The sequence below is a fragment of the Wolffia australiana genome, chromosome 6 (genome assembly GCF_029677425.1).
Source record: "Wolffia australiana isolate 7733 chromosome 6, ASM2967742v1".
Taxonomy (NCBI): Eukaryota; Viridiplantae; Streptophyta; class Magnoliopsida; order Alismatales; family Araceae; genus Wolffia; species Wolffia australiana.
The window spans coordinates 8,953,092-8,975,655 of NC_135840.1; the positions used below are offsets into that span (position 1 = coordinate 8,953,092).

Sequence of the window (22,564 nt, forward strand, 5' to 3'; positions counted from 1 at the left end):
AAATTGAGTGAGAATAAGATAAGGATATTTGATGTACCAATGATCGTGTGGACACGTCTAGAAGCCAAGTACACATGCATCTTAAGAAGACACATTCAAGGAACCAAACTGTTGCAGTTTTGGCCCTACAAAAATATGGTTATATCATTATTGTGTTTGGATTTTATTCTTTTTTTATGTGCATTGTATTTGGACGGCAGTTTGTGTCAAAAACCCTGCATCATTCACATGCCACTACTTTTTGCTAAACATATAAGTAGAAATTCATAAACTATCTCTCTTTTAGAAGTGCCTATTTAACTAGAGATACATGGACAAGCGAGAACATGATTATCTTGTTAGGAATAATTACCCATTAAGTCAATGATACATGGGAGCTTAAATGATACATCTTCGCCATAATAAAGATAAATAGGTTGCATATTGGAAATATTTAACAAAGTTATTATTACAGGTTTTGGTGGACTTCAAATGTGCATACAAGTGAATATAGTTCCCTGTACACTGTAAGACGTCACTTAAATGCCGGTTGCTCATTCATTTCTTTGCTTGCATGTAATTGACATTACCATAGATAATGTGAGCAAGAATGGGATAATTGTTACAAAATTGGTCGGGCCATTTGGACAACTGAAACTTATACTACAAAAAAAAACTTGCCACGTGTCATGCACGGCGGTCATCATTGATATCATCATGAAGGATAGTCTGCACTATTTTGACATCCCTTTGCCACTCACTGATGATTAAGCCATGGAGCTAGTGGACAAGGAGTCGAAAATGGCACAAACATGGTGGATTAATTGTTGGATCTCATTGGGAGTTATAATTATGTGAGTAAGGCAAAGTCATGCAGCTATCAACTCGTCGGATGAAAGGGTTTATGAAAAATGTTCCCCCCAACTACACATTCCGAGCGACAACTCTAGTGCAAAGACGTAAACGGGATGGTTTTTTGTCCCATGACGGAAAAAATCATCTCGAATGCGAGGTTTGACAAAAACCAGGACGGAAATTTGTTCCGGAAGGTCTCGGACGATGGATGGTAAAAATCTGTTGGATTTGCTGTCGACGGTTAAGATCTTGCCACGTGGCATTGCTATATCAATTGTTTGACATTTTGCATCAAACTCCCTACTTTTTTTTGCGCGTCGAAACTGACACCGCCTAAAAGTAATTGTACATATGTCCCTCCGCTATCCCTCACCTCCATATTTCCCTAAAAAACTTAGAAAAATCCATATTAATTCAATCAGACATTGGAACTATTTTTAATGGATATTTGGTCTGAGACGAGGGACGGGACGGTATTTCTCCGGACGTAACAAACTGGCATGGACGGGACGTGGACGAACTATTTTGTTTGGGGACGAATTCTTGGACGGGGCGGTTCGGACGAATCTGCAAAATTTTGGACGCGGGAGGGGACGAAATGTTATTAGCGGCTCAGACGAATCTGCAAGATTCGTCTCGTCCCTTCCATCGTCTACATCCCAAATGATCCTGAACTATGGCTGGCAACTAGTCAATGCTGGATGTGGAGACTCTGTGGAACTCCACACATAAAATGTTATTAGCTTTATCAATGTATAACTGTGTTTTACAAGAAAATTTCATGATCTATGAACACAAATGGCAACTAATGGCTTTTCTTAGAAGCACTGGTCATTAATTATTTTGCACGTGTGACTTCTCTCTCTCTCTATATATATGTTTCTCTTCTTCTTGTAGTAGACTTGTAGACTTGAAGGCCTGGGAATTGGGGAAAGAAAGCTCATGTTTATCCAATGGGATATATAATTACACGAGTATAATTACACGTGGATTAATAGTTAGATCTCATTGGGAGATATAATTACACGAGTAAGGCAAATTCATTCAGCTATCAACTTGTCAGATGAAAGGGTTTGTGACAAATGTTGCCCCCAACTACACATTCCGAATGACAACTAGTCAATGCTGGATGTGAAGTCTCTATGGAACTCAACACATAAAATGTTATTAGCTTTAGCTATATTTTACAAGAAAATTTCATAATCTAAGATCATGAATGTCAACTGGTGGCACATTTTGCTAGAATTATAATGGCTTTTCTAAGAAGCACTGGTCATTAATTCTTTCACACGTGTGACTTCTCTCTCTCTATATATATATATATGTTTCTCTTCTTCTCGTAGACTTGTAGACTTGAAGGCCTGGGAATTGGGGAAAGCTCGTGTTCATCCACTTTCACCGTAGACTGGGTAGGAGAAGAGATCGAATCGACGAAGATGGCGTCTTCTCTGATGCGAGCGTCGAGGAGGAGTTTAATGCCCCTCTTCAGCTCTCCATTTCGATCTGCTTGCGGTCGGAATCTGTCAACGGAGGCGGCCGCGACGTCGAACTCCTCCGATCGAGTGAAATGGGATTACAGAGGGCAGAGGAGGATCATTCCACTGGGTCAGTGGCTTCCAAAGATCGCCGTCGATGCGTATGTCGCCCCAAATGTTGTTCTTGCCGGGCAGGTTACCGTCTGTGATGGGGCGTCGGTCTGGAATGGATCTGTTCTACGCGGGGATCTCAACAAAATCACTGTTGGGTTTTGCTCCAATGTCCAGGAGCGTTGCGTTGTTCATGCCGCGTGGACTTCCCCTACAGGTTTGCGTGATCTCTGCTTCTCTTTTTTCGCCCTATTTTCAGTTTGAGTGTGTGATTATTGCGCGTTTCGACGCGTCTCTTTTGAGAGTTTGCGTGATTTGAAAGGGCTTTTACCAGTTATTGATGATTCTCCTCTCGGATTGGCTGTCAGATTTTAAATAAGTTGAGGATGATATTTGGATAGTTTCGAGTTCTCTTGCTTGGCATTGAGGATGGAACTTTGATCATTGATTCTAGCGTTTAATAATTGTATGAGAGGGAAATTTTTGGTATTTATATTGTGAGTGGCTCAATTCATTCTCATGAAAAATGTAAGTTTTCTGCGAATGAAGGATGACTGGTGGAGTGTAGTTCGCATTCTGTACCCATGCGATGAAAGAAACTGTATGAATATCAGAAGATCTGAAAAAAATAACAACTCAGAGAATATTTCCGTCACAGATCGAATTCTCCTATTTTCCAATTGTCTCTTATTTTGACCCACTCTTCTTGAAAACCTTTGCCATCTTTCTTTTTTGGAGGTTGAGGATTGGCGTGTTGCTGACCATAGAAAGTTTGAAATCTCTGATCTTTTTATTGCTCTTGAACTCCTTTGTTGGTTGACAACTACGATGCTTTCCTGTTTGAAACCCTAATTTTTTATCCAATTACTGTGCTTTGATGTGGGCTGATTTTGTCCAATGAAGGAGAAGAAATAAGATTATCTTTTCTGGGGATGTTAAGGGCTTAGGGCGATTAATTCTTGAATCATATTTTATCGTATCTTTCATTGAAAATTTTCAAACATATTGATATCTGCAATTATTCCTTCAAATCTTGAAAATAGTTATTGGATGATGCTCTCCAACAATAGGGCTTCTCTGTGGTGTGACCTTTGCCCGTCAGGGAAAGTAAAAAAAAGGCATTTTTCTAGGCTCTTTAGGATTATAATTTCACAAATGGTTGAAGGAGAACCAATCTCCACATCAAGTTCTCGTCCATTAGGGTACTGTGCGGGCTAAGTTAAAGGCTCCGATTATTGATACCTGATACGACTCCCGCTATCTCAGACTCGTATTGTCCTGCCTTCCTGAGGAGTCAAGAGTCTTCTTGATGGATCGTGATGATGTCAATCAAGAATTTCCAGAAAAAGGTAATCAATTCAAGAATGTACTAAGTTTAGATAACGAGAGAGGGAGACAGTTGAAGAACAAATGCGGGAGACGAGAATACGATATAAGGTAGGAGAGGTGAGAGATGGAGGGTGTGCAGGATTGTATTACGATCCCCATGGAGATCTAACAAAATCATGAAATGGGACGAGGAATAGAGAGGAGAATAGGAGAGATGGAAGAGGTAAGAGAGAACAATTGGTGAACAAACTCTCAAGAACCTGGAGTTCTTGCCCTCACGAAAGCCAGATACAGCTACTCGTGCCAAGAAACACAGGGTGATCTTCATGAAAAGTTCGTCTAATGAACTTACAAGGGGGTATTTATAACCCTATGTTTCAAGAATCAGTTATCTCATCAAGACTCTAACAGATTGGTCACGGCTTCCCTTGAGGAGGAGGAACTCCTCACCCTGCCCGAAATTGCCTCTGCGAGTTGTCAAGAAAATCCATGTCGTCATCTCTTAAGTTGAACTTGTATTTATTGCGGGAATTCCCGCTAATGTCAGTCCCACACGTGCTGCTTGGAGTGGCACATGTGATATGGTCTTTCTTTCTTCTCTTTTCCAGGTAAGTCCTGGGAAGGTTTGTATCAGTCTCCTAATATATGAATAAAATCTTCTCGTTGATGAGCTTCAGGAAAAGTCTCTTTCTCTATGTATTCTATATATCTATCGATCTACCCATCCATCAATTTATCTATCTGTGGATTTATTTATCTTCCTCTATCTCTGTCTCATTATCTCTCTTTCTATCTTTCTTTATATCTATCTAGCTACCTCTATATATGTCTCTCTCTCTCTACTTATCTACCTCTATATCTGTCTCTCTCGGTCCTTTTCCCTCTTTAACTTTCTCTCTCTTTGTATATCTATCTTTTTCGCAGTCTCTTTAACTCTCGCAACCAATCTATCTCAACCGCAGTGTCTCGGTCAATCTATCTCTATCGCTTTATCTCTGTATCCATCTCTATCTGTCTCTCTAACTCATCCCTCTATCGATTTATCTCTCTCTCAATTTATCTCCATCTCTCTAACTCTCTCTATATCTCTTCGTATATCTGTATCTCTCTCACTCTCTCTCTATCTCTCTAGATCTCTCTGTCTCTGTCCCTATCTTTATATGTCTATCTCTATGTCTGTCTCTCTAACTCACTTGCTCTATCTCTATCTCTGTCTCTGTCCCTATCTTTATATGTCTATCTCTATGTCTGTCTCTCTAACTCACTTGCTCTATCTCTATCCCTATCTCTGTCTCTCTAACTCACTCGCTCTATCTCTATCTCTCTATCTTTCTACATATCTTCATATATCTCTCTCTATCTATCTGTGTATATGTAGATATATATAATCTTCCTCTATCTATGTCTATTTGGCTTCATCTCTATCCCCATTTTGCTATCTTTATCAGCAGCTGTTGACCACTCCTGAGGCAGGTCTGCCGGCGGAGACGGTGATTGAAAGGTACGTGACGGTGGGGGCGGGGACCCTGCTGAGGTCATCCAACATCGAGCCGGAATGCATTATCGGGCAGAGGTCAATTCTCATGGAAGGCTCTCTGGTGGAAACCAACTCCATATTGGAGGCGGGGACTGTCGTGCCCCCGGGTCGCCGCATCCCTTCTGGTGAGCTCTGGGCCGGAAATCCGGCGAGGTTTGTCAGGAAGCTCACCAACGAGGAAATTCTTGAAATCCCCAAGCTTGCCACGGCCATCAACGACTTAATGCAATCTCATTTCTCAGAATTCCTTCCCTACTCCACCGTCTACCTCGAGGTCGAAAAGTTAAAGAAGGCCCTCAACATCCCCCTCTGAAACTACCCATGGAATGGTTGCCAATCTCTTTCTTTCTTTCTTCCTGGAATAAAGGATCTCTAAGGTGGTAGATTTTGCGCGGTTTCCCAATCTGATGTGCATGACTGAACCTCTTTACTCTCATTGTCGTCGTCATCATCATCTTCATCAGCAACAGCAGCGGTAGCAGCAAACTATCTTTTTTTCTCCTGAAAATGAGGAAAACATGACCCTTGGAACATTATTCTCTTTATCTTTATGTCTGATCCTTCTTGACTTCGTTTGTTTCTTGTGCTTTTCATATCTCTTTGCTTTTCTCTGTCAATCGTCTAAATTAAGAAGTCAATTTCATGCAATTTGTTATCGTGACTATAATATGGAGAATTTCAAATCACATGAGATGCTTGTTTGAAGTAGAAGGTTTTTCTCCCTTTTGCTTGGTTTCCTCGTCTAATGTTCATGGATAACATCTTTTTTTGTGGTTTCCACATCAGTTTGCTTGCTTCTGATAATCAATCATTCGCCACTTGTAAATCTACGGTGTTAATCTCTTCCGCACATATTAACCACCAGGGCAGAATACTCACAGATATTATTAATTTTTTGTTCAAAAACATCTGGAAATATACGATTCAAAAAAATCAATAGTGCTTCAAAAATAAATTTACTTTTAATGTATGATTTATTATGCAAAAATGTGATAAAAAGCAAATACCCGAAATTATTTGTGACCTGAAATGGCACGGTACTGAAAGCCAACATTATAGTAACACCAAAATTCACGAAGGGTACAGATTTTTCTTAGAAAAAAATCAATTAGTAATTTCTTGGAATTTTGTTAAATGTCAAAGTTAGATGTTTAGTTATTGTTTTCTGATGCATTGACCGGGTGTCAAACCGAACGCATAAGGGTAGAAAATGACATACTGCAGATTATTGATGGGCATGAATCGCCATAACAGTTTGAAGATTGCAGACAACAAAGAGGAATCAACTTTACAGAACTGGGCCAATTGTCTCTTGGGATTTCATCTCAGAAGACTCTACCCACAATTCTATCCATGTATCTCTCTTTTGTATTTGTATGTGAGGTATTTATATGCCAAAATCTATCTTGAAAAACTATCATCCTTTTCTATCTTACTGTTGTCCCAATTGGGAATATTTGCAGTGGCCTCATTCACCTTCTTCACCAGTGTGACCTGCATCAAGTGCCGCTATGTTAGGTAGGTAGGTAGGTAGGTAGAGAGAAAGCGACGCATGCCAACCAAGAGATTCTATTCAAATATTACCAAGGTTTTTAACTTCTTAAGATATTCCAAAACATTTTAATCCAAAAAAAGAGTAGAATTCATAAAGATCAGCTCACATAAAGCACAGTGCGTATGATTCGGATGAGGTTGTTAGTTCCTTCTTGAATCTATTCTCTAGACTTTCTTCATCTCTACTACTTAATTGCGCGGTTTCGTTCTGTTTTTTATTCAAATGTCACGAATGATGAACGATTAGTTCTTGGTACTCCCCATTTCCCATCCGTCCATTAAACTTTGCCAGTGATCCAAGAATAATTTAGTGTGAAAACAAAAAGGGTACTAGAGTATTAGAGAAATTTCATACTGAACCGAAAATTTAAAAATCCAAGGAGAGAAGCATACCACACTCTCTGGAACGCCAGGTGGGGGCAGTGGTATATTCCTCGGAATTGGTCCGCTCAGATGTGACCTTTTATCAAATCGCCATTCTCCAATTTTCCCGTACGTCAGCTCACCCTACCATGAATCCCACGAAGAAAAAATCAGATAAAATGAAAAAATGGCATCATCAGATGCTAATTATTTTTCAAGAAATAGGAAACAGAACTTCCTCACCTTCATATTATAGTCGCAACCGTACGTGTAATGAATAATGAAAGCCGTTCCCAATGTAAGATCCCAAGGGGGCTGACCAAAGCCAAATTTTATGAAATTTCATCAGCTGGCGATTCTTAAACAGATTGACATATATATATAGATATGTATAGAAAGAGAGAGAGAGAGAGAGAACCTGAATCATAAAGTCTTTGCGAAGAATATGATGAACTCCATGCAGAGCACTGGCCACAGCATATCCATACCTTTTTGCATAAAAAGAAAGCGCTTCAGGAAACTTAATGAATTAAAATTTGAGAAAAATGAAGAAGTCACACATTTCTAGAACCCATCCAAAAGCTTCGTCCGTCTCTGGGTCGTCCTTCATCCTCAGTGAGACGTTCATCCAGGTGGGAGCAATCTTCGCTAGCTGATTCTGAAGAGAGAAAAAAAGGAATAACAGCAATTCGTTTAATTACTCTATTTTTAAAAAAACTGTTTCAAAAAAAAAAAACATGGTTGGGAGATCTTCGGCACCTTGTGGATGATCACAGGGGAGTTGCCGATTGGATCAATGTCCGAGACTGGGCCCTTCTTCTCTGGATAGTACTTTCTGATGATCTTCTCATGTTGATTGGGCGTGATGTAGAAGAAAGGGAAGGCCGCTGGATTATCTGCCCTCGCCAGGTTGGGCAGTGGATTTACGAATATATGATCGGGCTCCGCCATAAGAATGTAACTAGAAATCAAATCAGAAGATCAATTTCTCAGACTGATTTCCCAGATCAGAAGGATCGAGGGTCCATCGCAATATTTAATTCATTTCTAGAAAAATTCTTCACCCAGCAGGATTACCCAATCATCAAGAATATTTCTCTGATAAGAAAAATTGAGGGTCAATCGGAAAATTTAAAGCACTTATCTCGCTCTTACTCAACCGGAGAATTCTCCAGTCAATCGGATTATCATTGATCTGGCGGATCGAGGGTCAATCGAAAAACTCGATTCATTTATCTCCATCTTCTCAATCGGAAAACTATAAAACCAATCGGATTATCAAATAATCAGACTCATTATTTCCGATCAAGAAAATTCTCCTGGCAATCGGACTAATAATTTATCAGGCCAATGTCCCCAGATCAGAAGGATCTAGAGCCGATTGCAGAATCAAGATCCGGAAAATTCTCCAGCCAACCGGATTATCAACTTATCATGCTAATTTCCGAAAATCAGAAGAATTGAGCGTAAAGAGAAAGATAATCAAGGAGGAATTCACCCACTCTTCCTCAATCGGAAAATTCTCCAGCCACTGGACGAACGCCCACGGCCTGTTGAGGACGACGTAGCCCTACACGCAATTAAAAAAAAAATTCAAATCAGGGACGATTCCATTCGCAATTCCAATTAAAAAAGGATGACCAAAAGATCATCAAATCAGGGACTTGACGCGCAATTCTGATTAAAAAAGTAATCAAGAGATTAAAATTAAATTAAATTTAACGAAAAAGAGGGTAATCACCCGATCGAGTCCATCAGCAAGGGGCTGAACAATGACGGTGGGGATCTCGTCCATGAGATGATCGCTCTTCCCGGAATGAAGAATCCTGGTGAACCCTCCCATGTCGGAACCCTCGACGATCTGCATCTTCTTGTACCAGTAGTACATGATGCGGCACTGCCACTGGCTGTAAGGGGCGTCGGTGGCGGTGAGCGCGACGTGGAAGAGCTTCCCGGTGGCGGGGGGGCGTTTGGGGGGGTGGGGAAGGGGGACGACGGGATCGGCGGATCGGGCGAGATCGGCGTTGTGGCGGAGCAGCAGAGAGACGAAGTTGTAGGAGGCGAAGGCGAAGCCTAGAGCGAGAATCAAGAGGAACAAGAACGAGAGGCGGCCGGAGGAGGACGCGCTCCGCCATGTCATCTTCTTCTTCTTCAAACTTCTTCTTCGAACTTCTTCTTAATCCTCTTCTTCTTCTTCTTCTTGGTGTTCTTCGTGTTCTTGGAGTTCTTCGTGTTCTTCTTCGTGTTCTTCTTCTTTGGTCTGCGCTTTCAGACGGAGGTGATGACCGGAGAGGTCTGCGGTGGACTCTTTGAAGTAGGCTTTGGTCTTCCAAGAACCGTGTGAATGGAAATTTGTACATTACTCCCTGCATTTTAATTTTTTATCACCCTCTCCTATCTCTCTCTCTCTCCTCTCTCCTTCTCTCTCTCTCTCTTCTTTTGCTCTCCTCTCTCCTTCTCTCTCTCTTCTTTTGCTCTCCTCTCTCCTTCTCTCTCTCTCTCTCTCTCTTCTTTTGCTCTCCTCTCTCCTTCTCTCTCTCTTCTTTTGCTCTCCTCTCTCCTTCTCTCTCTCTCTCTCTTCTTTTGCTCTCCTCTCTCCTTCTCTCTCTCTCTCTCTCTCTCTCTCTCTTTTCTTTTGCTCTCCTCTCTCCTTCTCTCTCTCTCTCTCTCTCTCTCTCTCTTTTCTTTTGCTCTCCTCTCTCCTTCTCTCTCTCTCTCTCTCTCTCTCTCTCTCTCTCTCTCTCTCTCTCTCCTCTCTCTCTCTCTCTCTCTCTCTCTCTTCTTTCGCCCTCCCCTCTCTTTCTCTCTCTCTCTCTCTCTCTCTCTCTTCTTTTGCTCTCCTCTCTCCTTCTCTCTCTCTCTCTCTCTCTCTCTCTCTCTCTTCTTTTGCTCTCCTCTCTCCTTCTCTCTCTCTTCTTTTGCTCTCCTCTTCCTTCTCTCTCTCTCTTCTTTTGCTCTCCTCTTCCTTCTCTCTCTCTCTTCTTTTGCTCTCCTCTTCCTTCTCTCTCTCTCTCTCTTCTTTTGCTCTCCTCTTCCTTCTCTCTCGCTTCTATTGCTCTCCTCTTTCTCTCTCTCCTTCTCTCTCTCTCTCGCTTCTTTTGCTCTCCTCTTTCTCTCTCTCCTTCTCTCTCTCTCTCTCTCTCTCGCTTCTATTGCTCTCCTCTTTCTCTCTCTCCTTCTCTCTCTCTCTCTCGCTTCTTTTGCTCTCCTCTCTCTCCTCTCTCCTCTCTTCTTCTCTCTCTTCTTTGCTCTCCTCTCTTCTTCTCTCTCTTCTTTGCTCTCCTCTTTCTCTCTCTCCTTTTGCTCTCCTCTCTTCTTCTCTCTCTTCTTTGCTCTCCTCTTTCTCTCTCTCCTTTTGCTCTCCTCTCTTCTTCTCTCTCTTCTTTGCTCTCCTCTTTCTCTCTCTCCTTTTTCTCTCCTCTCTTTCTCTCTCTCTTCTTCGCTCTGCTCTTCCTCTCTCTCTTTGCTCTCTCTTTCTCTCTCTCTCCTTTTGCTCTCCTCTCTTCTTCTCTCTCTTCTTTGCTCTCCTCTTTCTCTCTCTCCTTTTGCTCTCCTCTCTTCTTCTCTCTCTTCTTTGCTCTCCTCTTTCTCTCTCCTTTTGCTCTCCTCATTCTCTCTCTCCACCTCTCTCTCGCTTTTGCTCCTCTCTCTCCTCTTTCTCTCTCTTCTTCTCTCTCTTCTTTTGTTCTCCTCTTTCTCTCTCTGCTTTTGCTCTCCTCATTCTCTCTCTCCTCATTCTTTTGCTCTCCTCTCTTTCCTCTCCTCTTTCTCTCTCTCCTCTCTTCTTCTCTCTCTTCTTTTGCTCTCCTCTTTCTCTCTCTTCTTTTGCTCCCCTCTCTTCTTCTCTCTCTTCTTTTGCTCTCCTCTTTCTCTCTCTTCTTTTGCTCTCCTCTCTTTTTCTCTCTCTCTTCTTTGCTCTCCTCTGTCTCTCTTCTTTTGCTCTCCTCTCTTTTTCTCTCTCTCTTCTTTGCTCTCCTCTGTCTCTCTTCTTTTGCTCTCCTCTCTTTCTCTCTCTCTCTTCTTTGCTCTCCTCTCTCCTCTCTCTTATTTTGCTCTCCTCCCTCTCCTCTCTCCTTCTCTCTCTTATTTTGCTCTCCTCTCTCTCCTCTCTCCTTCTCTCTCTTATTTTGCTCTCCTCAGTCTCCTCTCTCCTTCTCTCTCTCTCTCTCTCTCTCTCTCTCTCTCTTCTTTTGCTCTCCTTTCTCACCCTCTCTTCATCTCTCTCCCGCTCTCTCACCCTCTCTTCGCCTCTCTCCCCCTCTCTCACCCTCTCTTCGCCTCTCTCCCTATCTCTCACCCTCCTCTCCTCTCTCCCCCTCTCTTCATCCTCTCTCTCTCTCTTAATCTCTTTCCTCTCTCCCCCTCTCTTCAGTCTTCACCCTCTCTCCCTCTCTTACTCTCTCTCTCTCTTCTCTCTCTTCTCTCTCTCTCTCTCACTCTCTCCTCTCTCTTCTCTTTCTCTATCTCTTCTCTCTCTATAACTCTCTCTCCGCTCTTCCCCTCTTCTCTTTTTCTCACTCTCTCCCTTCTCTATTTTCTCCCTTCTCTTTCTCTCTCCTCTCTCTCCTTCTCCCTTTCATCTTCCTTTCTCACTCAATCCCTTCTCTCTCCTCTCTAACTCTCCCTCTCCCTCTCTTCTCTCTCTCACTCTATCCCTTCTCAATTCTCTTCCTTCTCTCTCTCCTTCTCATTCTCGCTCTATCCCTTCACTCTCTCTCTAACTCTCTCCTCTCTCTCTCTCCTGTATCTTCGTCTTCTCTCTTTCTCCGAGTCCAAGAAACGAATTTAATGAAAATTAACGCATAAGTTATATTTAATACAGTGTTCGAGGGGCAGAATAGTCCTCAGGGAAGCTGTATTTTTTAATTAATCAACGTATAGAAATCCCCTGCTGGGGAAATATTCCGCGGAATTTATTAAATGCAACCCCACATGCTTGCAGAGTATGTTTTTTTTTCTTCGGAAAAGAGTGTTTACCGGACATCTGCCCCAGAATTTTAATTGCATTAAATGCAGCAAGTGCAATCCAAGTTTTTAAGATGGCGGTATATATAATAAATGAGTAATTTGGGAAGTCTAACATTTATTTTAGGCTGACCACGTTCTATTTTCAAGGCCAAGCTGGAAGTTGATTAATTTATACACTTTGCGGACCACTGACATTTAAATTTTGTTCATTTCTTTCTGCTCTATGTTAGATGTAATGCTCCCAGTGGCCGATGCCGATATCGTCCTGTGCGTCGAATATTGTTTGCTAAAGTACTGATATCCGACATTTGCCCACGTCTTGAGGTTTGTATGACGAACATGGATAGTTGATTTTTTGATACCTGGCATTTTATTTTTATTACTAGTAATGGAATTATCCCAATTTTCTAAGTCAATTTTCTAATTTTTGATGCAAGTATCTGTCTGGATATCCAATGCCTGCTTCAGTAAAATGAATATTGGATATTAGAGCAAACACTGGTTTAATGATCTTTCTTAGTTCTCTCTTCATCTCTCTCTCGTATATATATGTCTATATAGGGCTCCTTTCCCTTGGTCTTCTCCCCTTTCCACATCTCTATTCTCTTCCCTCGTTCCATGTCTCTCTCCATCTCTCTCCCATTTCATTAACTCTCGTCTTTTGTCTCTTTCCATCTATTTAATTATTTTTCCCCTCAAACCCCCAATTGGCTGCTTCTCATAATTTCCTTTTCCTCCCACCTCTTTCTATCTCTAGACATATGGAAGGAAAAGATATTCTTTGACTCCGATTGCATTCCCAACAATTTAATGTTCTTAAATTTGAATCAAAGACTGGTCCCTAATGTTAGTGTTATTTTAATGATAATAAATGGACAGTTGATGGATGGTGGATTGATGGTCAATGCAGATTTAACCGATTTTCCCCATCCCCTAAATTTAGATTAGGTATGGAATTTTTTTATACTACATAGACGCGCTATTGATGACATTTGGTCAACCATACAATTGACCACTCACACAGAGAGAAAAGACCACGGACAATAGTGTTCACCCATCTAATATGCATCTGAGATCCAATGTTAGACAATCCGATATCCGACACCCAAATGAAATCAAGACAATCTCAGATGCTGGAAACGGATATTGGACAGATAATGAATATCTGCTCGATATCATATATCAGGACAAATATGGCATGGATGGGGGATATGCGTGGTCCTTCTGTTCTTTTGTGCGAATTTGTGCGAATTGTTCGTTCTGTTCAATTTTCCGAACAGAACAAACACGAATTCGAGGTGAACATCACACATACCCGTGTGCGGTTCTTTTGTTCGCTTTGTGTGAATTTTGTTCTAGTTTCAAACAAACAGAACGAAACAACCATGTCTAATGGGGAATGGTAGGGGATGACAGTATTGGATATTGGTTTATTACAACATTTCAAGGATGTATCAGATATTGTGAAAATCCTGATACCTTGAAAAACATGAAGATAACATAGTTGATCAGTTAGCTCAAATCCATAACGGGGAGATGACCCTATCAACTAAATTGGATATTGATAAAATAGTTTCACGATTATAAGGATCATTCAAAAAAAGAATCAGATAAATGACAGTTGTCTTAATTATGGATTAAATCATCCATTAATTTATTAAATTATATCACGATTTACATGTTGGATATCGAAAAACCAATATCCAATATCATCATTCAATGCATGGGATGAGGATGAACGCACATATCATGGAATAACAGTTTTGGAAATCAGTACTACAGTGACGGATATCTGGCACATCATCCGTCGCCACGTCGTGATCCAAGATAAAGAGAACAACATGAAATTCAAATTTGGGCATGTGTTGTGGCTATAGTGCAGGGACACGGACGGAACGGTAATTTCATCTGTGGATGAAAAAATCGTTCCTTCCAGGACTTCGGACGATTGACAGGACAAAACATCATCCGTCCGTCTCCGGACGGGATGATTGCTTCGTCCATGGAAGAAATAACCGTCTCGTTTGTGGCCTTGGACGGGGAACGGGATGGTTATTTCGTCCTGTGGGAGTATAGTATGCACCTGACAGGTCCACCTGCCCGACGCACGTGCTGCACCACTTGTGAATTTCTGAGTGGTTTAATGCAAACCCTCTTTCGGCCTGGGATGTTGGACGGGATGGGAATTTCTTAGACGGGACGTGGACGAAAAAATGGGATGGCACGAACCCTGGACGGGACGATCTAGACGAAACTCTAAAAATTGGGATGTACGACGGAACGAACTTCATGCCGTCCCGTCCATGGTCCACTTCTCGGACGATCCGGAACTTTAGTTGTGGCCCATCAAGGTTAGCCCAACGACTCCGGAGCAAGTTAAACGCATTGCCGATAACCCGCGGGACAGCAGAACATGCCATTGGCGATACGAGGAACAGTATAAATACGTTGCTGGAGCAACGGAAAGACTGAGGAAGAACAGAGGCATCAGACAGGATGGATAGGTGGCCCCGCCGATCATTGCTGCCAGAGATCTACACCGCCCGCCTCGATTTATCGTAATTTGGGTGAAATTACGTCGCTTGATCTCAGGTGAGGTTCGCGTGACGGTTATCCCTCGCTGTTTTCGTGATTTTGATCGGCTTCTGTACGGTTGTTCTTCATCTCGGATTTGTGGATCCGTTGTTTAATTTTCTGCGCTGTTCGTGTGCTTTTCTGGCGAATATGTGGCGTAAAATGAAGTGCTGGTCGGTTATCGGCGAAGTTTCTTTTCGGTCAGTGTTCTTCTGATCGTCATCAATTGAGGATGATCGGTTGCCTCTATGTCTCTCTCAATTATTGAGTTCTGAAGATCCTAATCAATTAACAGACCGCGCGGATTTCTCGACTGTGAGGATGATCGGTTTCCTATCTCTCCCTGAATCTCCCTTCGTATAGGAGAAATGTCGGCGTGTCTCCGTTCATAGTGGCGATTTATTTGAATCTTAGACGCCACCGACGTCCATTTTATTCACATTTTCTTTCATACCTTCAATTTCACGTTCGAAAATTTTAAATTCTCGAATTCCGAAAATCCGATCTCAATGAACAAACCGCGCGGATTCCTCGGCTGCGACGACGATCGGTTTACTCCTCTCTTAATCTCCCTTCGTCGAGGAGGCCATGTTTACGGTCAATGCGGTGATATATTTGAATCTTAGACGCCACCGACGTCCATTTTATTTACATTTTCTTCTAGACGTTCAATTTAACGTGCAAAAATTTTAAATTCTCGAATTATGAAGATCCGGTCTTAATTCACAAACCGAACGGATTTCTCGGCCGCTTTGATGATCCATTTCTCTCTCCAATCTAAATCTTCCTTTTAGTTAAATTTGATAGAAAATTCGTCAAGAAGCATACCGCTGTCCATTTCCTTTGAATGGATTGGAGTGGATCTTCTGAATCAATGCAGGGGAGACTGAATCCTCATCTGCAAACGGGGGCTCGGACCCTCGTCCTTGCATGATTCAGGGACCACAACCATACTTTTATAGGTCTTTCATGGGCATCAGTTTACAAAACCACCCATTACGGTTATGTAACTGATCCGGTTTCTACGCATGTGCAACCATAGCAACATGATCATATTATACATTAATCCTATCCTTATAAACCACATTAAATGGGATAAAAATTTGCAATAATAACCATGATATACAGCACATTGTGTGTATCCCCATATTAAGATCCAACAATCTCCCACTTGGGTGATACACACATGATCCTCTAGACGATTGTTTTATCACAACCCGATGAGCTCAAAATTGGTTATTATATGGCACGGCATATTTCAACAATCTCGTCCATTATCAATCAAATGTAGGACTGTAACAGCTTTACTACAATTTTATGCAGCTAAGCCAAAACAATCACATACATTCTTTTGATAAATAACTTAGATCAATAATGGATGTGTAGCATGGAAATTTCACAAAATCTATTTAAGTGAACATTTCCAACCGGTCCTCTTTGTGGAGATCAATAATCAAAATGGTAAAGTTAAAACAACCTTCATTTATGCAGAAATATTTACACGACTATATTTAAAAACATCAAATGTAAACTCTCACTTAAATTCACAGTTCTTCACAATGGAGAACTCCCATATGAGCAGTATGCTCTAGAAATACCTTAGGCAGTAAGCCTTTGGTAAGAGGATCCGCAATCATGAAGTTTGTCCCAATAGAATTCTAAGACCAGTGACAAAATTCTTTAACCATAGTCCTTGATTGGATGCCTCGTACATGGCAATGTATTCTGCTTCCATGGTAGAAGATATTAATAATTGTTTAGCACTCCTCCATGATATGGCTCCTCCAGAAAGCAGAAATGTGTAAACCGAGATGGGTCTTCTTGAATCTTGGCATCCAACAAAGCCAGAATCAGAATAACCAACGATCTCCAAATTATCTGACTTCTTGTAAGTGAGCATGTAGTCTTTAGTTCTTTTCTAATTGCGCATGATCCTCTGTCACTATCCAGTGATCCGTTCTTGGATTGCTCAAGGATCTGCCCTACATTGAAAGTATGTATGCAATATCTGGACGCGTACAAACTTGGGCATACATCATACTTCCAATTGCCGATGCATAAAGATTTTTTTGCATTTCTTTGGCTTCAAAGTCATTTTAGGCCATTGATTGAGACAAATTTTATCTCCTTTAGCAATAGGGGTGTTTCTTGGTTTGCAATTTTGCATGCCAAATCTTTTGAGAATTTTCTCAATGTAGGCCTTTTGTGACAGCCGAAGGATATTATGAGCACAATCACGGTATATCCGTATGCCTAGAACAAAGGAGACTTCACTGAGATCCTTCATCTCAAAATTCCTTGATAAGAAAGATTTGGTTTCACACATCAACTCTATATCATTACAGGCAAGTAAAATGTCATCTACATACAAAACCAGAAATATATATTTACCCCCATGGAACTTGCGGTATACACATTCATCGACTTCATTGATCTCAAACCAGTATGAGATGATGACTTGATAAAATTTTTGATACCATTAACGGGAAGCTTGTTTGAGCCCATAAATGGATTTCTTTAATTTAAAAATTATTTCCTTTTAGTCTCCTAATACAAAGTCTTTTGGTTGCATCATGTATATTGTTTCCTCAATATTTCCACTAAGAAAAGGAGTCTTTACATCTATTTGGTTGAGCTAAAGGTCATAGTGTGCAACTAGTGCCATTATTATCCTAAAAGAGTCTTTTGAAGAAACTGGCACAAAAGTCTCTTTATAATCAATGCCTTCTCTTTGAGCAAATCCTTTTGCAAAAATATGTGCCTTAGGTCTCTCCATATTACTCTTTGAATCCCTTTTGGTTTTAAATAACCATTTACAACCAATGGGCTTCATACCTTCAGGTAATGGGATAAGATCCCAAACATAATTTTCTTTCATGGACTTAATTTTCTCATTCATGGCCTTAATCCACTTTTGAGAATCTGAACTTTCTATAGCACTTTGAAAGTTGATTGGATCATCTTTGTCAATGCTCATGGCTTGTTCATGTTCTTGGAGATAAACATAGAAGTCATCTGAAATTTAAGATCTCCTTTCTCTCGTGGATCTCTGTACTGGCATTGATTCTTGAGGTTGTAGAGTTTGTGCTTCTAGGATGGGAGCTTGATGAATATTTTCTTCATCCAGAGTTGCTGTTCCTACAATATCAAGTAGCACTTGATCTTGAGTATTGTTAAAAACAATTTGAGGTATTACTAAGTAATCCTCTTCAAAGTCAACATTTCTATCCTTATCTCCCCCCACAAACTCATCATCCTCAAAGAATATTGCATACCCGTCTCAAATATCAGTTTATTAGTAGGATCGTAAAACTTGTAAATCCTTGATCTTTCAGGATATCTGACAAAATAGCAACTAATTTTTAGAGAGTCAAGTTTCCTCTCATTAGGCTTGTAAGGTCTTGCCTCCGCAGGACAACCACAAATTCATAAATACTTTAGACTTGGCTTTCTACCTGTCCAAATCTCATAAGGAGTTCTTTGAGTTGCCTTAGTGAGAACCCTATTTAGAATGTAAGCCGCCACCTTTAGTGCTTCTCCCCAAAGGAGTTCAGGTAAAGAAGTTTGATTAATCATACCTCTTACCATGTCTTTGAGTGTTCTATTTCGTCGCACAGCAACACCATTCATGCTAGGAGATCCTGGCCTAGTGTATTGTGGAACGATACCACAGTCTTCTAAAAACATAGCGAAAGGTCCTGGAAGTTGTTCTCCTAAGATATCATTTTTGCCATAGTATTCTCCACCACGGTCAGAATGGATGTTTTTATTCTTTTGCCAAGTTGATTTTCAACTTCAACTTTGTAACTTTTGAACATGTCTATTGCTTGAGATTTCTCATGGATGAGATATAAGTATCCATATCAAGAGTAATCATCTATGAATGTGATAAAATATTGTTGACCATTCCAAGATGCTGTAGGGAAAGGCCCACAAATGTCCGTATGTATCGATTCTAAGACTTCTGAAGCTCGATTGGAACCTGATTTCGTTATGTTTGTTCATTTTCCCTTGATACATTTGACACATGTGTCAAAGTCTTTAAAATCTAGGGATTTGAGAATTCCTTCTGACACAAGCCTAGCAATCCTCTTTTGAGAGATGTGGCCTAATCTTTTATGCTATAAAAATGACGAATTCTCATTACATAACTTATGTTTCGTAAGATAAGTTCTAATTTGCAATGACTGATCTAATGAAGATGTGATAGTGCCAACTAAATACAAGTTGTCGTAAGCCACCAAACGTCCAGTTGCTATGAGTACTGAATTTTGAAACAAACTAAACTTTCTATCTCCAAATGAACAATGATAACCTGATTTGTCCAAGACTAAGCTTGAAGAAGAAATTTAGCTTCAGTTGCCTCTTCAGCTATTGCATCCCTCAAGGATTCAGGAATAGTGCACTTTATGACCATCAAACTCATACGATTTGATCTTTCCCATTTATCATAGACATTCTTTTCCTCAACTGAGGAAGAGTCTTTGATGCCTTTTGATTGATCATTCGTCAACGCATAGTCGAGGTCCATTGCACCGAGATAAAGTGTCACAATTTCCTTCCATTTCTTAAAATTGGAGCCATTGAGCATCGGAATGGAATTTACATTCGTGCAAATATTTAAAACTGAATGTGAGCCTTAAAAAATAATTAAAAAAACTCACATAAGAATGAATAATAACTAGGCATAATTCCAAAAAAATGGTATTCACCATCTCAAGAGATCTAGTACAACATCACTACTCATCTTTGGATGATATATTGACTTGTAAGTGATCCTCTTGGCATAGTAGTCAAATTTGAACGATAAAATGACATTCAAAGAACCTCCCTTTGGGCTGATTCAATGACTTCATTATAACTTAATAATCGTCAAATTTATTACTACTGATGTGACTGTTATTTGGCTAGATACTCATTTTCCTTTGGGCCAACAAGTATTTGCATAAATAACGTCACATATGCATCTTAGTATTATAAATAGACACACCATCATCTCAATTAAAAGTCTATTTTCATGAATAAATACCAGACCAATGCCGCCATTTTAATTAGCCATATGTGCACTTGATTCGGCCAAACATCTATTTTCCTTTGGACCAATAAGTGTTCGCATGAAGAAAGTTTTCTTCTTCTTCTTCTACGATTCTTCTTCTTCTTCTTCGACGATTCTTCTTCTTCCATTCTTCTTCTTCTTCTTAATCTTCTTCTTCTATTCTTCTTCTTCTTCTTAATCTTCTTCTTCGATTCTTCTTCTTCTTCTTAATCTTCTTCTTCGATTCTTCTTCTTCTTCTTAATCTTCTTCTTCGATTCTTCTTCTTCTTCTTAATCTTCTTCTTCGATTCTTCTTCTTCTTCTTCTTCTTCGACGATTCTTCTTCTTCTATTCTTCTTCTTCTTCTTAATCTTCTTCTTCGATTCTTCTTCTTCTTCTTCTTCTTCTTCTTCTTCGACGATTCTTCTTCTTCTATTCTTCTTCTTCTTCTTAATCTTCTTCTTCTTCTTCTTCGACGATTCTTCTTCTTCTATTCTTCTTCTTCTTCTTAATCTTCTTCTTCGATTGTTCTTCTTCTTCTTCTTCGCTTCTTTGATCTGTTTATTTCTCTATTCTTTGGTCTACAATTTCAGACATGGGGGATGAATGGAGAGGGTCTGCATTGGACTCTTTGTAGTAGCTTTCTGATTCCAAGAACCGTGCATGCATGGAAATTTGTGGATTACTCCCTTTGTTTTACTCTCCTTTCTCTCTCTTCTCTATCTCTCTACTTTTGCTCTCCAGTCTCCTCTCTCCTTCTCTCTCTTATTTTGTTCTCTCTCTCTCTCTATCTTTTACTCGCCAGTCACCTCTCTCCTCTCTCTTCTTCTGTCTCTTCATCTTCTCTCATTCTCCGAGTGCAAGAAATGAAGTAAATGAAGCTTTGCAACTTATTCTAATTCAAAGCTTTAATAACGCAAGAAGTTATCTTCAATAATGAGTTCGCGGGGCAGTATAATCCTCAAGGGAGATGTATTTTTCAATTAATAATCCTACAGAAATCCCCTGGCGGTGAAATATTCCGTTGGGATTTTACTATATCCAAGTTGACTTCAGAAAAGAGTATTGGTAAAAAAAAGTGTTTACAGGACACCTGCCTCATTTGTTAACTGCAATAAATACATCAAGTGCAATGCAAGTTTTTAAGATGGCCGTATATATGATCAATGAGTAATCTGGGAAGTCTAACATTTATTTTAATATATCAAATGAGTAATTTGGGAAGTCTAACATCTATTTTAGGCTGGCCACGTTATATTTTCAAGGCCAAGCTGGAAGTTGATTAGTTTATTCAGTTTGGGGACTATTGACTTTTGAATTTATTCATTTCTTTCTGCTCTCTTTTAGATGTAATGCTCCCTGTCCCGAATCCCGATATCAAATCCAGATATACATCATAACTTGTATTTGATGCCTACACTACTGATATCCGACATTTGCCCGAGCCTTGAGGTTTGTATGCCGGACGTGGATTGTGGATTTTTTGATACCTGACATACTATGTTTATTTATATTAATGGCATTATCACAATTTTCTAACCCAAAGTTCTAAATTTTGACGCAACTATCTATCTGGATATCCAATGCCTGCTACAGTTTAATGAATATCAGATATTGGAGCAAACACTAGGTCAATATTCTTCTTAGTATTTTCTTCTTTTCTCTCTCTCTCTCTCTCTCCCACTCTTTTTTCTTTCTCTCTCCTGCCCATCACTTTCTATTCTGACTTGGTCTCTCTTTATCCATATCCACCTGGTTCTTTTCTGTTAATCTTCTCCCCTTTCCACATCTCTCTTCTCTTCCCTCATTTCATGTCTCTCTCTATCTCTTTTCCTCTTTCATTAACTCTCATCTTTTGTCCCTTTCCGTCTCTTTATTTATTTTTTCCCTCAACCTCGATTGGCCACTTTTCATAATTTACATTTCCTATCTATCTATCTATTTATCTATCTATCTATCTATCTATCTATCTATCTATCTATCTATCTATCTATCTCTCTCTCTCTCTCTATATATATATATATCCCTGGACATAGGGAAGGAGGTACATTATTTGACTCCACCTGCATACTTAACTATTTAATGTTCTTGAATTTGAATCCAAGTCTATGTTTCTTCAATTTGCATTATTTTAATCATTATAAAAGGACAGTTGATGGATGGTGGATTGATGGTCAATGCACATTTAACCATTTTCCCTGTCCCCCTAAATTTAAATTAGGTATAGGTTTTTTATACTACATTGACGCGCTGATGATGACCATTTGTCAATGGTACAATGAACCACGCACCTAGAGAAAAGACCATGGAAAATAGTGTTCACCCCATCTGATATCCGTCTGAGATTTAATGTTGGGCAATCCAATATCTAATACTCAGATGAAATCAAGACGATTTTAGATGACCATGGACAATAGTGTTCACCCCATCTGATATCTTTCAGGGATCTAATGTTGTCCAATCCAATATCTAATACTCAGATGAAAGCAAGAATATTTTAAATGCCGGAACCGGATATCGGATGGATACTGAATATCTGCTGGATATTATATTTATTATTACAATTGTGAATTCTATGCCCTTGTTCAGTTTCTTCACCACTGGCGTCACTACCTCCTAACCAAGGAGTTCGTACTTCTCTCGGATCATCGTGCCTTATGACACCTATACGATCAGATGAAGGTCAGCAATTGACACGCTCAATGGATCACCTATGCACATGACTATATGATTGTCATCAGGCATAAGAAAGGCAAGGACAATGTCATAGTCGACGCACACAGC

General features: G+C 40.1%; 2 protein-coding genes and 1 long non-coding RNA gene across 3 annotated transcripts; 2 read left to right on the top strand and 1 right to left on the bottom strand.

Annotated features, from left to right (window-relative positions):
- The first annotated feature begins 2,189 nt into the window (after positions 1 to 2,189).
- On the top strand, positions 2,190 to 5,854 carry LOC144704795 (gamma carbonic anhydrase-like 1, mitochondrial). The gene is made up of 2 exons (XM_078577321.1): positions 2,190 to 2,637; positions 5,223 to 5,854. Exons 1-2 carry the CDS (start codon positions 2,271 to 2,273, stop codon positions 5,597 to 5,599), a joined length of 744 nt encoding a protein of 247 aa, XP_078433447.1. The 5' UTR covers positions 2,190 to 2,270; the 3' UTR covers positions 5,600 to 5,854.
- Positions 5,855 to 6,490: 636 nt separating this feature from the next.
- On the bottom strand, positions 6,491 to 9,488 carry LOC144704794 (hydroxyproline O-arabinosyltransferase NOD3-like). The gene is made up of 8 exons (XM_078577320.1): positions 8,945 to 9,488; positions 8,706 to 8,773; positions 7,963 to 8,164; positions 7,764 to 7,861; positions 7,622 to 7,691; positions 7,447 to 7,518; positions 7,234 to 7,347; positions 6,491 to 6,780 (listed from the first exon to the last, which is right to left on the bottom strand). Exons 1-8 carry the CDS (start codon positions 9,341 to 9,343, stop codon positions 6,688 to 6,690), a joined length of 1,116 nt encoding a protein of 371 aa, XP_078433446.1. The 5' UTR covers positions 9,344 to 9,488; the 3' UTR covers positions 6,491 to 6,687.
- A 4,763-nt stretch (positions 9,489 to 14,251) lies between these two features.
- Positions 14,252 to 15,494, top strand: LOC144704414 (uncharacterized). The gene is made up of 2 exons (XR_013581812.1): positions 14,252 to 14,945; positions 15,041 to 15,494. It is a non-coding gene; the product is annotated as an uncharacterized LOC144704414 (long non-coding RNA).
- The last annotated feature ends 7,070 nt before the right edge of the window (positions 15,495 to 22,564 follow it).